Here is a 17663-nt window from a genome sequence, read left to right on the forward strand (position 1 = left end):
GGGGCCAGTTGCATAAACGTCTCCTCTGTGTTAAGACAGTGTCTTAAGAACTAGTCTGACCAACTTGCAGTTAGCCAAGAGGTAATCAGGATTCAACATAGACTAATCTATGTTTTTATGTAACATAATTAAATACATATGACCAGTCTTAAAGAAAAAAAAATTTGATGACTAACTTGTTAGACTGTCTAAGACTGTCAAGAGATTGGATCACAAAGTCTTTGGACGGATCTTTATACCAGATGTAAAGAGGGCTATAGATGCACCAAATTACTTAAAAAAATAAAATAAGAATAAAAATAAAGTTTACTGTTCATATTCGTATTTTTCGTGACGTCTATAGGCATTATAGGCATTTTTCCATTTAATCTGTTTCTAAACAGTGTCTGAGGCTGAATGTAGAACTACTTTTCTATTTGAATGTTTTCTGATTACATTTCATCATAATATTCTTTGCTTTCACTCTTTCTGATGCCCCTCCCCCCGCATAGTTACAGGAAGTTTCTAAAAACTGACCAACTAGCAGTTAGCCAAGAGGTAATCAGGATTCAACATAGACTAATCTATGTTTTTATGTAACAGAATTAAATACATATGACCAGTCTTAAAGAAAAAAAATTTGATGACTAACTTGTTAGACTGTCTAAGACTGTCAAGAGATTGGATCACAAAGTCTTTGGACGGATCTTTATACCAGATGTAAAGAGGGCTATAGATGCACCAAATTACTTAAAAAATAAAATAAGAATAAAAATAAAGTTTACTGTTCATATTCGTATTTTTCGTGACGTCTATAGGCATTATAGGCATTTTTCCATTTAATCTGTTTCTAAACAGTGTCTGAGGCTGAATGTAGAACTACTTTTCTATTTGAATGTTTTCTGATTACATTTCATCATAATATTCTTTGCTTTCACTCTTTCTGATGCCCCTCCCCCCGCATAGTTACAGGAAGTTTCTAAAAACATTTTGAAAAGAAAGTGAAAGCAGCGATAACCCTACGTGCGGCTGCTTCTTCACATAATGTCTGAAACAGCTTTGTTTTTCAGTTACAGCAGATAAATAATGTTTTGCGTGATTTTGCATTTCAACATGCACTTACATAAATGCATGTTCGTGGCAGCACTATTTATGATCTGTGAAGGTAAGTATAGTATCCATTTACGTAATATATACTCATTTGCATACTTGTACTATAACATGTTTTTTAAGTCAAGTCACCTTTATTTCTATAGCGCTTTATACAATACTGGTTGTGTCAAAGCAGCTTTACGGTGTTAAACAGGAAAATAGATTGTCAATAATGCAAGAAGACAATAACAGAGTCGTTTTTTCCAGCTAAAGTCAGTTCATTGATGATTCAGTGACGTCCTCATCCAGTGTTTATTTCTATAGCGCTTTATACAATACTGGTTGTGTCAAAGCAGCTTGTTAAACAGGAAAATAGATTGTCAATAATGCAAGAAGATAATAACAGAGTCGTTTTTTCCAGCTAAAGTCAGTTCATTGATGATTCAGTGACGTCCTCATCCAGTTCAGCTCTCTTCTCTTCTAATAGTGTCTGTGTAATCAGTCAAGTGTCCCTAACTAAGCAAGCCAAAGGCGACAGTGGCAAGGAACCAAAACTCCATCGGTGACAGAAATGGAGAAAAAACCTTGGGTGAAACCAGGCTCAGTCGGGGGGCCAGTTCTCCTCTGGCCAGACGAAACCAGCATGGCATGGTTTAATTCCAGGCTGCTACACAGGTCAGATTGTGCAGAGGACTCGTCTGGTTCACGTGGTCTTGTGCCGATGGTCGTTGAGGTGACGAGGTCTTTGCAGGGATCTGTCTCTGGGGCTCATCTAGACATGGTCTCCGCTGACATTCAGGGCTGTAGAGGTCGTCTCTAGGTGCTGATCCACCATCTGTTCTGGATACAGACTGGATCTGGTGGCTACGGTGACCTCAGAATAAGAAAGAAACAGACTAATAGTAGTGTAGATGCCATTCTTCTTACGATGTAGCGAGTGCATCGGGTGTTATGGGAAGTGTTCCCTGTTCCAGTTGACCTAATTAATGCAGCCAAACAATCCTTTAACGGATTTGAATTATAGATATGTATTAGTGTGTTAAGTGTATACCAGGCTAAAGAGATCGGTCTTTAATCTAGATTTAAACTGACAGAGTGTGTCTGCCTCCCGAACAACGCTGGGTAGATTGTTCCAGAGTTTGGGCGCTAAACAGGAAAAGGATCCGCAGTTGATTTTGATATTCTAGGTATTATCAAATGGCCAGAGTTTTGAGATTGCAGCGGACATGAAGGACTATAATGTGATATGAGCTAGCTCAAGTGTTGAGGAGCTAAGCCATTCCGGGCTTTATATGTAATTAGTAAGATTTTACAATGTATTTGTTGTTCAATAGGGAGCCAGTGCAGAGTTGACAGAACCGGGCTAATATGGTCATACTTCCTGGTTCTAGTAAGAACTCTAGCTGCTGCATTTTGGACCAGCTGGAGTTTCTTTATTAAGCTCACAGAGCAACCACCCAATAAAGCATTACAATAATCTAACCTTGAGGTCATGAACACATGAATTAACGTTTCTGTATTCGACATTGAGAGCATAGGTCGTAATTTTGATATATTTTTAAGATGGAAAAATGCAGTTTTACAAATGCTAGAAACATGGTTTTCAAAGGAAAGATTGCTATCAAATAGCACACCTAGGTTCCGAACTGATGACGCAGAATTAACTGAGCAGCCATCAAGTGTTAGACAGTGTTTTAGGTTATTACATGTGGAGGTTTTAGGTCTGATAATTAAAACCTCCGTTTTTTCAGAATTTAGTAGTAGGAAATTACTAGTCATCCATTTTTTTATATCAACTATGCATTCTGTTAGTTTTGCAGATTTGTAGGCTTCATTGGGCCGCAAAGAAATATAGAGTTGAGTATCATCAGCATAACAGTGAAAGCTAGCACCATGTTTCCTGATGATATCTCCCAGGGGTAACATGTAAAGCGTGAAAAGCAACGGTACTGAGCCTTGTGGTACTCCATACTGTACTTGTGATCGATATGATATCTCGTCATTCCTGCTATGAATTGATGACGGTCAGATAAGTAAGATTTGAACAATGCCAATGCAATGCCAACATAATTTTGTAGTCTATTCAAAAGAATATGGTGGTCAATAGTGTCAAACACAGCGCTAAGATCCAGTAGCACTAATAAAGAGATACAACCACGATAAGAGCAGGTCATTTGTAACTCTGATGAGAGCAGTCTCAGTACTATGATACGGTCTAAATCCTGACTGGAAATCCTCAGAGATTCCATTTCTCTCTAAGAAGGAACATAGCTGAGAGGATACTGCCTTTTATAGTATTTTTGACAGAAGAAGGAGATTTGAAATCGGTCTGTAATTAACTAATTCTCAAAATCAAGTTGTGGTCTTTTAATGAGAGGCTTAATAACAGCCCATTTGAAGGTTTTAGGTACATATCCTAAAGACATTGATGAATTAATAATATTCAGAAGAGGATAGATTTAATCCAAGGCCATTTTTTACCTTTATAGATGGCATTTTCCCCTTAACCTCATTAATACTTCATCTTTCATTTCAGATTCTTACATTTAATCTATAAATTCAATTATAATAACGTGATTATTGTTATCTGTACTTTAAGGTTAGAAAATTAAATTAAATCATTTACACTGAAAAAATACAACTGCATTGAATAATGTTATGATATTGTTTTAAATATTTTTTTGGAATATACAAACAAGAAACGATGGTGGAAATGATACTTTTAAACTAAATTAAAACACCAGTAGGTGCAATTAGTGAGCGTTTATTGAGTGAGTCACTGAGTTGTTCATTTAAGCGATTCGTTCAAACGGCTGATTCATCAAATGTTTATGCATGGGCTAATGAAACTTTGACTCAATTTAACAAGTTTATACTTATACTATAATTCTTCCTCTCCTATAGTAGAATGAGTGAAATTGTTCCTCAGGGGATCTATAGTGCACTATCTGATGCGATACTGTGGCTGATGGCTGCATGGTTAGAATTCTATCTCTAATAGTATCGATCTTGGAAGTAAAGAAGTTCATAAAGTCATTACTGCTGTGCTGTTGGGAAAGGTCTGTGTCTGTTGATGCTTTATTTTTCATTAATTTAGCCACTGTATTGAATAAATGTCTGGGGTTGTGTTTGTTTTTTTCTAAGAGAGATGAAAAGTAAGCAGATCTAGCAGTTTTTAGAGCTTTTCTATAAGTAGAAGTACTTTCCCGCCATGCAATACAAAATACCTCTAGTTCCCTTTCGATTCGGTCACTCTACATAATACAACTGCATTGAATAATGTTATGAGATTGTTTTAAATATTTTTTTGGAATATACAAACAATAAATGATGCTGGAAATGATACTTTTAAACTAAATTAAAATGCCAGTAGGTGCCAGTAGTGAGCGTTTGAGTGAGTCACTGAGTTGTTAATTCAAACGATTCGTTCAAACGGTAGATTCAACAGATGTTTATGCATGGGCTAATGAAACTTTGACTCAAACGATTCGTTCAGAACACGGAATCATCGGCTAGTTGCTGGGAGTTGCGCTGTGTTTCCGCCTAAAATGTAGGTGACCTAATATTATTGTATTTGCTTATTGAACTGTTTATAGAACTATTAAACAGTCGTAATGGTAAAGTCATTACTGTTGTGCTTTTGGGAAAGGTCTGTGTCTGTTGATGCTTTATTTTTCGTTAATTTAGCCATTGCATTGAATAAATGTCTGGAGTTGTGTTTGTTTCCTTCTAAGAGAGATGAAAAATAAGCAGATCTAGCAGTTTTTAGAGCTTTTCTGTAAGTAGAAGTATTTTCCCGCCATGCAATATGAAATAGCTCTAGTTTTGTTTTCTTCCAACTGCGCTCCATTTTCTGGGCTGCTCTCTTAAAGGCGCGAAGAGATTGGATCACAAAACGGGTAGGCTATATGCAGGGGTTAAATTGGGATTTGATGTGTGGGGGGGCTCTATGGTGTTAGGCTTATATATATATATATATATATATATATATATATATATAAAACATATATCAGTCGTAATGGTGAAAACGTTGTGTGATGTTGCCTAACTAACTGTATTTTGAATTTTTACCTCAGCATGCTTACTTGTCCGGGTTAATGAAGCGTTAATGTCGAGCCCTGGGGTCTATGTGCGGGCCCCGGACGGCCCCGGCCCAATTTAAACCCTGGCTATACGTAGCCTATACCAAATACAGCTTGGATAGGGGAACGTATTAAAAGAATAGAGACTTCAAAAGTAGCCTTTCCTTCATCTCTCTCTTTTCTGAATGCATTCTATTTTGTTTTTAGGGTTCTTCGTGAAAGGTCCTTCTGGTCCTCTGGTTGTTCCTCAGGGATCTTCGGTGGTTTTGCCTTGTTATGTTGATGAACCCTTACCTTTGAAAGGACTGAAGGTGATTTGGGTACGAACCGATGCCAATACTTTAGTGCATGTGTTCCAAGATTATGAGAGTCGACCAGAAGCCCAGTATCAGGATTATCATGATAGAGCTAATTTCTTCACTGATAAAATTAAACATGGAAACTTCTCCCTCCGTCTGGAAAATGTGAGAGCTGAAGATAAGGGTTTCTACAGATGTAAGGTTTACACCGAGCAGGAATCTGATGAAACACTGGTTCAAATTAAGTCAGTTGGTGAGTGAAAATCTTTTGAGTTCTGGCCAACATTTATAAATGAATTTCACTTTATTGTATTTTGATATTTTGTGTATTCTTCCAGAGCATCTGATGGTATCAGGGTCCAATCATCCCGTATCTGTGTATGTGGGTGAGGATGTCACTCTGAACTGCTCTGCAGACTCTCATATCCCACCTGAGGAGATTGATGAAGTTTCGTGGAGGAAAATAGACAGAAATGAAATCATCCAGGTTCTGGTCTTTGAAAAGAATCAAATAATTCCAGCAGATGAGCGATACAGACACAGAGTTGATTTCTTCACTGCTGAAATCCCCAAAGGAAACTTCTCTCTCAGACTGAAGAGTGTCAGAACTGAGGATAAAGGAGTTTACATGTGTCAAGTGTTTGCTGGAAATTTTTCAGGCAACACAACTGCAGTACTGGAGCAACTGGGTGAGCAAAAAAAACAAAAAAAAGCATACAATGATATATGAGACAAACAAATGTAGTTAAATGAAGATGTCATTTGCATGCACAATGTTGCAATTTTTTTTCTGAAGAATGAAAAGCAGAAATAGTGATGAATGTCCAAATATTTAATGCCATGAATGAATATTTACTGACTAACCCACTGTTTTTTAGAGGGTGATCAAAATGACAATTCGACTTTAGAACTTTTAGAAACTTTTTTAAAAGTTTAGAACAATTTTATACAGAGATTTGTAGGTATCTTTGTTGCATTGTATGCCACTGGTGACTTTACATGTTCTTTTTCCAAAGTTTGTATGCCTGTAACTCAAGAGGTAATAAATATGTATTGATGTCCTTTTCGATTCTGGTTCTTAACCAACTTTTCTTTTGGTACTTACACTTTCTCTGAATGCACAATGCTCATGAATATTTAATGAGACAAGTACTGCAGGCACTTAATGATTGGTTGGCTGTTGCTTAAGTCAGTATAGCATTTTAGCACCACACTGTTCACGCTGTATAACCACAAAATTGTGTTGATACTACAGTTTTAATGTTAAGTTTTCCTACATGCATTGTTATTGACTAATACTATACAGAGAAAGTTGTGCAATGATTTCCCTTTAATAAGTGAAAGCAATGTAATGTTTGTGTGTCACAGGTTTCTCTGTTTTACACATAATTGTGTTGATTCTCTGTATTGCTGCATCTGGATCTGCACTGCTGCTGTCAGTTCTGTGGTATCTACAACACAGATCATCAAACACAAGTATGTTTGCACAGAAACTGTTCTTATTTGTTTATATGTTAGTAGGTTAATGACTTTAAACAAGTGGACATTTTCAGTCCAAACTATATATGCTAAATAATGATTTAAATAACAATTCTGACTGAAATTCATTTCTCTCTAGCTAAAGCCCTGTTTCTTCAGATGTCTATAGTCACTGTACCAAACCTTGTTATGTTTTTTGCCTTTTTGTTCTGGGGGGTTATTGAAGGTGAGTATCTCGGCTGTAATAATTATGTATCTAGCATTATAACAATTGAAGAAACTATCACTGTTTGGTTGTATCAATTTAAATTATAAAATGGATTCATTCATAGTTTTGTAGAACAAAAATCAATTTATTCCTTGGGATGTCATCCTTGTTATTAAAATCGCTGATTGTTTCCCCCCAAGGATTTCTGAGTGAGACGGTTGCCTGCTGCGCTCATTATTTTCTGAGGCCTCTTCTTCTCTTATGGGCAGCCCCACATTCAGAGCATTTCCCAGGTTTGTTCACTTTGATGAACAAAAGTTGTTTTAATCACAGGAATAAATGACATCTATCATATATTCACATAGAAAATGCTTATTTTAAATTGTAATATTTCACAATATTACTGTTTTGACTGTATTTTTGATGAAGTAAATGCAGCCTTGGTGAGCAATAACAGACTTTTTTCAAAAACAAACCAAAAAAAAAAATCTTAATTTTACTTTTGAAAGGATCATTTCCATTTCAAGTGTTGCTGTTTATTTGTTTGTTTTAATTGCATTATACGTTTTGTAGTTGTTTCGAGTGGTACTTGATTACAACCTTTTCTGTTTTACAGGCAGTCGTGAAACAGTTGTGCACTGCATCGTTCATCTACAATATTCCCTCTTTACAAATGTTGTTTATTCAGGTAGACAAATTTGAATATTCGACCATATCAAATGATATGATACTGATACTCAATAATGACGTATTTTGGGTTCAGTACAAGTTAAGCTCAATCAGCAGCATTTGTGTAACTTTGTTTAAATATAGCCTACTATAACGTAACTGTTGATGATCGCGCATTTCTTCCTTTGTCCTAGTTCTTTTTAAATCTTTTTGGGAAAAAAGTCTGAGATATGAAGAATCTGACAGAGTCCTGATAACAATCCTCTTTGGGATAATGATTCTGATATGCATCGTCAATATCGTTTTCTGTAAGTATTTCTGTATCGTTCTTAGCCATAACCATGCTGCAAAAGCAAATGATATCGAATTGTTTTTCATCAGCTCGGCAGTGTTAATCTGATCGTTTTATTTAATTTGATCCATTTGATTCTTTATAAACGTGTTACACTCTAAAAAATGCTGGGTTAAATACAACCCAGTGCTGGGTAAAATAGGGACAAACCCAGCAATTAGGCTGTTTTGACCCAGCGGTTGGGTTACTACCCAGAAGGTTGGGTTAAACATTTAACCCAACAGCTGGGTCAAAACAGCCCAATTGCTGGGTTTGTCCCTGTTTTACCCAGCATTCGTTAGAGTGTACGGTCATTCATTTTGTTGTATCGCCGACACTGAACACAGATTTCATCTTAAATTTAAACTCTTAATTGGCTTAAATTTGATGGAGAAAAACATGTAAATCATTAGTATACTTCAGAGTTCACACAGTACCCCGACAGAAAAAGCAATTTTTGTGTTATAACTTATTTCAGGCAGTTACTTTATTGCTGGGTTATTCTTATCGAGTATATTTTTATGCTAGCGTAATATAATTCAGTCCAGTGTATTTCTCTGTCCCTGTTGTACAGTTTATTGCTCTTTTAAAAAGCAGTTTGGAATAAAAACATTGTTTTCTTTGGTATAGTGTTGGCAGAACTCATTAGAAATAAAGACGACAGTATGCGTGTTGTGTTAGACCTGGTGTCTGATATCGGTCATGATGTTCTGCCTCCATTACAACTCATCTTCCTGTTCTACGCTTTCGGAGCTGCCAGACGAGGTACAAGGTTTTGATAAACCATTTGGATTTGTTTGTGTGAATCAAATGAGACATACAGAGGCATTTGTGTGTAAAAATAAAAACATCTGGCATATTTCAGAAAATTATTTGAAGAAACAATAACTCCCCCTCCCAAAATTCTTGAGGAGGTCTTGATCTTGTATCATAATTAAATTTCAGATTTTAAAAATATCAAGAAATAAGCAGCTAATCTCACAATTTGAAAACCTTTTTTAGACAAAAACATCGTCAATGAACAAATGTTTTTCCTGGAAAATATAGGTTTATCAAAGATAATAAATCTATATAACTGAGCCCAAACTAGGCTACTAAATCATTATTATTTTTTTCTGTATATACAGCACTTTTTGTTGTTGGAGTTTTCCCACTGTTCTTAGCTTTGACGAGATATAATTGGAACAAAGCATGTGTGGAAAAACTACAATGTGAGTATTTGATGAATTACTATGAAACTGTCATGAATAACTCTATCTCTGATGATTTTAAGTTACTTGCTGTTGAATAAGAAAACAAATAAATGTAATCTTCAGGAAAAGCCAAATCTTCCAATTCGTTCTGCAGCTCTTTACAAAGTGTAAAAAAAAAAAAAACTTACTAGCATTTACTGCTATATGAAATTTGATAAATAAACATTCTTCACATTTTCAGGTTTACGCTTGGTCAGGAGAGCAGCGTGGTTAAGTTTCATGATAGCAGTAAATGCCATAATGGTCTATTCTTACCTCATAGCGCTGGAAAAAGAAAAAGGTACAATAATGGCCACAATTACATAAAAATGCCCAATTAAAGTGAATACTGTGAAGTGTTCATTTATTCCTCAAATTTGATCCAATTGCAGATTGTGTTGGATGGGTCTGCGTAGCTGCTTTTCTTCAAGGTCTCTGGGGAATAGTTGTCCTGAAGCACTCGTTTGATGACCTGGGTACAGTATTGATATACTTTTAATAATCTTTTGTGTGATTTTTGTTTTTGTTTTCTTCTCCAAGATGATTTAATCTTACATTAAGAGTCTGGGTCATTTAAGCTTTTCTTAAATGCTGGTGTGACCCTGGTCAGTTAGTTCCCTGCCAAGAATTTCCTCATGCAGATCTTGCTTCAGGTTCAAATTGATTAAAATTTGGTAAATGCATTAAAATGTTAATTAAATGCATTAAGATGTAGATGAGTTTGTTTCTTCATCAGATCTGGAGAAATGTAGCATTGCATGACTGTCTCAGCAATGGATGCTCTGCAGTGAATGGGTGCCGTCAGAATGAGAGTCCAAACAGCTGATAAAAACATCACAATAATCCACACCACTGTCCATCAGTTAATCAGTTAATCAGTCCATCAGTTAATGTCTTGAGAAGTGAAAAGCTGTGTTTATTAGAAACAAATCCATCTTTAAGATGTTTTTAACATCAAACTGTTGCTTCTCACCAAAATATGAGTCCATAATCCATAATAACGCTTAATCCTGTATTTTAGAAGGAAGCAACAGTTTGAAGTTAAAGACGTCTTAAAGATGGATTCACGCAGCTTTTCACTTCACAAGACTGCATTGGTGTGGATTATTGTGATGTTTTTATCAGCTGTTTGGACTCTCATTCTGACGGCACCCATTCACTGCAAGTTTATTAAGTATACTGTACTTTTTTCTATATTTACATTATATCTTTATTTACATTTTTTTTTTTTAAATATTGCAACATTTTTTTAAATTTTATACCGGTTTTATTTGTTTACATTTTTATCTGCCTTCCAGATCTTCCTTTTAGACGCGTTGTCTGCCTTATTGGATCTGTTGCTGTTGTTCTAGTGAACTCTGTTGCACTGATGACAGAACTGATCATGAAAGTGGGTAAGTTAACACACAACCTTTTAACATCACACTGAACACTGAAAGGAAGTGAATCAGTTTCATGTGAATCAAGGTGTGCGATAACAACAGTATAAACAAAACAATATTTAGGGCTACATCTTTTAAAATTATATTCCCATCTCCACATTTTATAAGACTGACGTCATATCAGGTTAATGTGATTTGAGCTCATTGCAAAACCTCGGTGTCAGGAACTTCAACACTCGGTGGGTTTTCACACTTGATTTTTTTTTTGTTTCAGGGGTCTCAGAGTGTTTCACTAGAATATGTGAAAAGTTAAAGTGAACGCAGAGTTATCACAGAACAAGCACACTTTACAAATCGAGGAGTTTGTGTGGTTTAGAGTGATCAAGCTTTGTGCTCACTGTAACATCTTGAATCCTCAGTTAATGGTGAGCGTGCGATGGAGGATCTGAGAAAAGTTGTCTTCTCCTCCGAATGCCTCTTTGTCTCTTCTGTGCTGCTGTTAATCATTTTCGAACCTTGTGAGTATGAACTAGACTTATCTTTATAAACCATCACCGTTAATAACCTTGAAATCTATAATGGGCTGATGTTCAGTCTCTGTATGTTTGCCTTGATTAGTTGTAAATCTGGCGTTTTATAGACTTTTTTTTTTTTGTACAAGCAATGAGAAACCTTTGAAATGTAAATTCTGTTTTGTTGTTTCTAGAGGTGCAGAAATTACACACTTCAGCTTTTTTGAAGGTGTAGATTATCTAATAGCACTTTCTTTTCTAAATCCATTTATACAGTGTAATGAATTTAGCAAAGTTGTGCTTCAGCTGAGACTGATCAATTTCACATTGATTCACTGAATATGTTTTCCACTGTTCTTCACACAGACATTAAAAAGTTTCTGCAGCATTTTCAGGTTAGTATTATATATTTAAAGTTTGATATAAGATTTGATATGTATTTGATACTGATTGATATGGGATTTACAGTCAACAGATCTTATATATAATTTGAGATTTGTAAGTAAACCTGCATTATAGATGAAATTAGTTTTAGTTAATGAGCAAAAAATTAACAACATAACATTTTTCCAGTATTTTAATTTTTCAGACATGTTGAATTTTATTATCTCTCGTCGATTCAAATCTGTACGACTTTACAAGATATTTTGAAGTATGTATCAGTATTTTTTGTCACACAAAGTAAATAGGGTCCACATTTGGTTACCAAATTATGAAAAATGAAAAATATAATCTTGGTGAGTATATGATAACAGAATGCTCATTGTTGGGTGAAGTATCTGTGTGACGTCCAGAGAAATAACCCTAACTATCTGTGGGTCCGTCGAGTCTTATTAGAGCAGAGATAATCTGTGAATTATCATAATTTGTGCCAAACTGAATTTATAGTGGTGCACCAATGTTAATGGAAATCTGCGAAATAGTAGTAATCTTGGAAATGGTGTGTTTCAACCTCACACAGAATGTTTTGTTCATTTTTCAGCTCTATTTGAATGAATCTGTGATGCTAAGAGAACTGAGAAGTGTCGCAGCCAAGCATCTGTAATTTAATCTATAAGTAAGCAAGATATTTTTTGCAGATGTTTTTTAACTCGTGTCTCATCCTGAATGCAGAGAGAAACTCCACACAATCTATCAAACCAGAAGCAGACCGCAGCAGAATTGTGTGAACTGAATTCTCTGAGAGACTGAAGAACAGGAGGCTGTTTACTCCGAGACAGAGTAAATGTTAATGAGTCCCTTCAGCTGAGAGAACAGCCTTTTGTTAGTTTGCTTTAAACGTACTGAATATTTAAAGTGGTGCCAAAATGTTTGGACACTTAAGTCACGCTTAAAAACGTCTGCATGTTGCTGTTTTAAGTGCGACTGAACACACACTGTTTTCAGCTATGCTTTTAAAGTGCCCCTATTATGGGTTATGAAAGGTTCATGTTTTGGTTTTGGGAGTCCCCAACAACAGGTTGACATGCATGCAAGGTCAAAAAACACTTTCATTATCTTATAATATGCATTTATTTTTACCTTACTTGCTCAACGACTCCCAAACGATTTGCTCTAGGATTCATTTTTTCCAAATCCCTCCTTTGCGTGACGCTAATCTGCGGTGATTGGTCTAATTTTCATTGCATCAAGCCTGTAATGCCTGATAAAGCAGCATTTAGTGCTGCTTTGTGTACAGCGTTACCGGGGAAACCGCTATTTTTACCGCTCCAAAAGCGGCACCTAGTGGCAAAGAATGAATTTGCATTTTCATTCAGACCAAGGCGAAAAGACCAACAAGTGGGCGGACAATATGCTAATGTTTCATGTTGACGTCAACATGAAACGGCTTGGGACGGGCAATATGCTAATGTTTCATGTTGACGGCAACATGAAACGGCTTGGGATTTGTTTTACAAATGACTCGTTTCAATAATTCAGAGTCGACTCTTTCTTTTGAGAGACACTAATGTTATATGCGGTGCACTTTCAGATTTAAAACTTTACAGGATGTTTTCATTCACTTATAGCTGTGTTACACACCGCATGAAAGGTCATTTTCAAAAATCCATAATAGGGGCACTTTAATAATACGGTGCATAGAATGAAGGTTTGAAGTTTTGTGCTTCACTAACTTGCAGTTCTGTGATTCCTCATTGGATACCTTACATTGCAGAATATAGCCTATGTAAAAATAGTATGATCAGTAAGTTATGGCAACTTATGTTTTTATATTGCTTGAACTCATCAAAGTAAGTTGAGCGATTTCAACATTCTTCTAAGTTATATAAAATTCAACTTGATTTTTTCAAGTTGGTTTAATGTAATTTATAATTTATGTATGCATATATGAACACTGTGTATGAAAATATATGCATATGTGAACACTATTAGATGCACACACTACATTTCACATCTCATGCAGTGCTAAAACGAAGTGCTCTTTTTCAAGGGAACCACAAATGTGTGTAAAGTGAAACCTGTGTATACTTGTAAAATATTTTTACCTTTTATTTTTTATTTATATAAAGTACATGTACATACTGTCAGGGTTTTGCCCTGACACTCTGGTTGTCTTGTGTTTTGTTTCTTGTGTCTATGTTGTCTTGTCAGCACATGGCCTTGTTGTTTGTTTTTCTCAGCCATGTGCTTCTTTAGCCCCTCCTCCTGGTTTCCTCATTACCACACCCTCTTGTTAGCCCTCATTGAGTCCTTGTTAGTGTAATTGCTCTCACCTGTTCCTCGTGTGTTTTCCTCCCTATTTATAGTGCCCCTTGCCCTATTGTCTTGGCTGGTTTGTGGTCATTCTTTCCCTCACTGTGTTTGTCGCTGTCTGTGGATGTGGCTGTGGCTGATTATGTGTTCCTGTCTCCCTGTCTGTTTGATCTTGTGCTCTAGTCTTGCCCTAGTCTTGTCTCTTGTAATTCTATGTTCTTGTCTTGCTCCTTGTTTTTGGATGTGGTCTGTTTTTGTCTTTTTTGCTTTTAGTTTAGTATTCATTGAGTTCTCCTTAGTCCTGATCTTTTGTTTTCATTTTTTGGTTGATATTTTAGTTATTTGTGTTGGTTAATTTAATAATTTTTACCTTTCTTATTAGTCCTTTTGTTTTGTTTATTCTCTTGCCTGTCTTGAAGTAATTTGTTCCTGTGGAGCTATGTTTTGTCTTGTTGTGGTGTTAGAGTTCCTGTCCTGACCTGTTCCTGTCCACTGGTTCCCTTGCCTGGCGTATGGGGTGCTTCGTCTTGCTGCCTCCTCTGCTGCTGTAGTATTCTGCCAGTTGATGTCGGAGGCTGTTCCAGTGGCGTTCCCTAGCTATCTCTGTTTGTGTTCCTGTTGTGGTATCCCCTGTGCACCTCACTACCCTTTTGTATTGATCTGTTTTGTCAATAAACCCTTGTTACTCTCACTGCAATTGGGTCCTCCTTCCAGATCCCTGACACATACTGTGTGTGTGTGTGTGTAAAGCATTATACAGTGTGAATCTGGTTTCCTCATGTTGCTCTTAGTGATTCTGCTTTTTATTTGTGTGTTACTCGTGAGCCGTGTTTCTGAAGGCTGAATTAGCTCTGATAACATGTAAATGTGGGTGCTGGTGCATTATTGCTTCAGGTTTTCAATGTCAGAAATCCAAGAATGACCCTTGTTAAACGTTTACCTTAAGAAATTATCTTTTTTTTTTTTTTTTACAGTGGAGCAGAAGTTGTGACTGACTGCTTTGATCAAATCAAAGGGAGCTCTTCTGTGTATCTATAGATGAGATTATCTGTAGATTTCTATACAACAAATTGTATTTAAGTTTGTTATATATGTTAATGGTGCACAACCTTGTTGGATAAACAGTGTTTTGTCACCCAAATAACAATTGCAATGTTTTAACTTATACATTACAGTTCGTCCTCGCAGTAGGCTGTCATTGTGTATTTGTTTGGGTTTTTGCACTTTTACACTAATGACAGATCGGACACTGAAGATGAGTTTCATTTTGTGATTAAGAGAGATATTTGCATATATGAATTTGGAATAACATCTAAGTCATAATGGTTTATAATAAATGTTGTCTGCTATAATATTTGAATTCCTCAGGGAATGGTGAGCATAAATGGAGGATCTGAGAAACGTTCTCTTGTTTCATCTGAAATCCTCATCTCTTTGTCTCTGCTGATTTTACTAGTACCTGGTGAGTACAGTTCGTTTTAGTGCAATGCAATGTTATTTCAGTAGCACTGATATTATAGTTTTTGTTAATATTTTGAATTCGATTTTTTTTTTAAGTGTTAGTAATTTTGTTTGTTTTTGTCATTTTTACTTTTTTTTTTTTTTTAAATGTCTATAGTTTTTATTAATTATTAGCTTTAGTTTTAGTTGTTTTAGTACTTAAACTAAACAAATGAGAAAGGTTGCCTTGGCAACTAGCTTAAGTTTTTAATTATATTTTATTGTTATTTCAGTCATTTATTATTATTTCAAATAATTAACATTTTATATGGTTTTAGTTAAGGATAATAACTCAGAGGCTGAGGTTTCATGGTCTTCCATCATGTTTTGCACTCCAGCTTTGACAAACAGCACTTGATTAGAGAATAAGGCCACATTTTAGAGGAAGAGTTCACCTAAAGTGAAATCATATAAACTGTAATGTGTGGCACATTCACTTTGTGCTAAATAGCGTTTGTGTTCTGCAAAGAAAGTCATTGAGGCTTGAGCAATGTTATAAATTCATGAAGTGCCATTTTTTGAAAGTGTAACTTATCCACAAAACAGCATCCGGATCATTTATCTGACACAAACAAGCAATTCATCTGTTTATTATCAATGCTCATGTTTACTTTATTAATTAAGGTTCATATTTACAATTTATCTGCAGTTAAAAACTATATTTACCTGCACGTAAGATGCCTACGAGAAATACAGTGATGTCAATAAATAGCACATTTTCGAGCTGTGCCTCTTGTGCAGTAAACAGCCTTTCTCTGAAACAAAAAACACTGTTATCACTGTATCATTTCTAGAGCATTGTGGGAAATGTAGTTTACATAACTGTGAGTCAGACGATACTCGGGTAAGTTTCAGTTGATCGTTTACAGAGTCAGGACTCAGGACTGATTACATTTCATTAGGTCCATTTGTTTACTTCAATTGAGCACTGAAATGGAATCGGATTAGTTTTAGTGCGTTCACACCTGTAGATCGAGTGCTTTGTTCCGAAACAGGGATTAAAATGATTACAATGTTGCTTTTTATTCTTGGTGTGGTTCACTTTCACACGACAAAGTTTCGGGAGTCCAGGATTCATCGGGAAAACATTTTTAAAATGCACCTACTAGGAAGAAGAGCAATACGGCATTATCAAATGAAAAAGTGCGCTTTGATTTTGAATGGCGAAGACGTGCTCACCCACAGACATTCACAGGTTCATTTTGAGGTATTAGCAAAACAACAAAGCTAATGCTTTTCAAGGAACTTATGTAATTACCCATCATACATTGTGATATAGCCTGGTTCGTTGGTCCGTTAGATCGGATTGCTTTCTCACTACAACCGAACCGCTCCAGAGTTCGTTTTCAATCGAGCCGAGACCACCTCGTTCAGGCGATCTCGGACCGATTGTTTTGGTGCGGATCCGGGCTCGATTGCCGTGTTCACACTATGCCCAAACGAACCGAGCTAAGGGGGGAAACGCGCCAGGTTCCGAAACAACGGGCCAGGTGTGAAAGCACCCTTAAGAGAACATAAACTCTGTCTTTTAAATTCATCAGTCTATTTCTAAACTTCGAAGGTCCAAAACAAAAAAAAAAAGGTTTAATTTTTGTTAAGCATAATTGATATTTTTTTAAACATTCCACTCGTTTTAAATACATAAAATGAGTAGTTTATTTATTTTTTTTTACAAATTATTATTAATTAGTACTACTCATAAAATCGTATTATATTATGCACTATGATTTCTACACATCTGTGCACTATTTGAAAAAGGAAAAGGAGTAAGCTGTGTATAACTAGTTGACTGCCAGCAGATGGAGACTGTCGCTCTCTTTCTGTTCTTGGTTTTTACTTGAAAAGCAGTTTTTCCCAAGAGGCAACTTGCATGAATATTTTGTTTAAAAGAAAGTTTTAATGCACATACTGAGCATTTTTAAAGTGTGTTGACTCTATTTTTTTTTTCTGTGTTGTTTGAATTGCTTTCAGTCAAGAATATCGTTATTCTTATGAATGGATGAATTTGTGCATTCAGTTATCAGCAGGACATAAACATTTAGAGTTTTTCATTAACAAAATATGCAGTGCATTTTCCTGTAACTCATTTTACATCAAAACCCATAATACAGCCCATTAATTATTGCATGGCATTATAAGATGACTATTACAGACAATAGACCAGCCTTTTGTTTTTCAGATTCAGTTTTTATTACACAAAGAGA

General features: G+C 35.8%; 1 protein-coding gene across 1 annotated transcript; it reads left to right on the top strand.

The window, feature by feature from the left end:
* The first annotated feature begins 1100 nt into the window (after positions 1 to 1100).
* On the top strand, positions 1101 to 12461 carry LOC107696312 (uncharacterized). The gene is made up of 16 exons (XM_016496599.1): positions 1101 to 1144; positions 5361 to 5705; positions 5791 to 6141; positions 6821 to 6928; positions 7071 to 7157; positions 7340 to 7432; positions 7756 to 7827; positions 8003 to 8116; positions 8770 to 8904; positions 9267 to 9350; positions 9574 to 9672; positions 9764 to 9847; positions 10670 to 10765; positions 11173 to 11271; positions 11632 to 11660; positions 12379 to 12461. Exons 1-16 carry the CDS (start codon positions 1111 to 1113, stop codon positions 12454 to 12456), a joined length of 1908 nt encoding a protein of 635 aa, XP_016352085.1. The 5' UTR covers positions 1101 to 1110; the 3' UTR covers positions 12457 to 12461.
* Positions 12462 to 17663: the final 5202 nt, after the last annotated feature.

This window comes from Sinocyclocheilus anshuiensis, unplaced genomic scaffold (assembly GCF_001515605.1).
Source record: "Sinocyclocheilus anshuiensis isolate Anshui unplaced genomic scaffold, SAMN03320099.WGS_v1.1 scaffold62, whole genome shotgun sequence".
Taxonomy (NCBI): Eukaryota; Metazoa; Chordata; class Actinopteri; order Cypriniformes; family Cyprinidae; genus Sinocyclocheilus; species Sinocyclocheilus anshuiensis.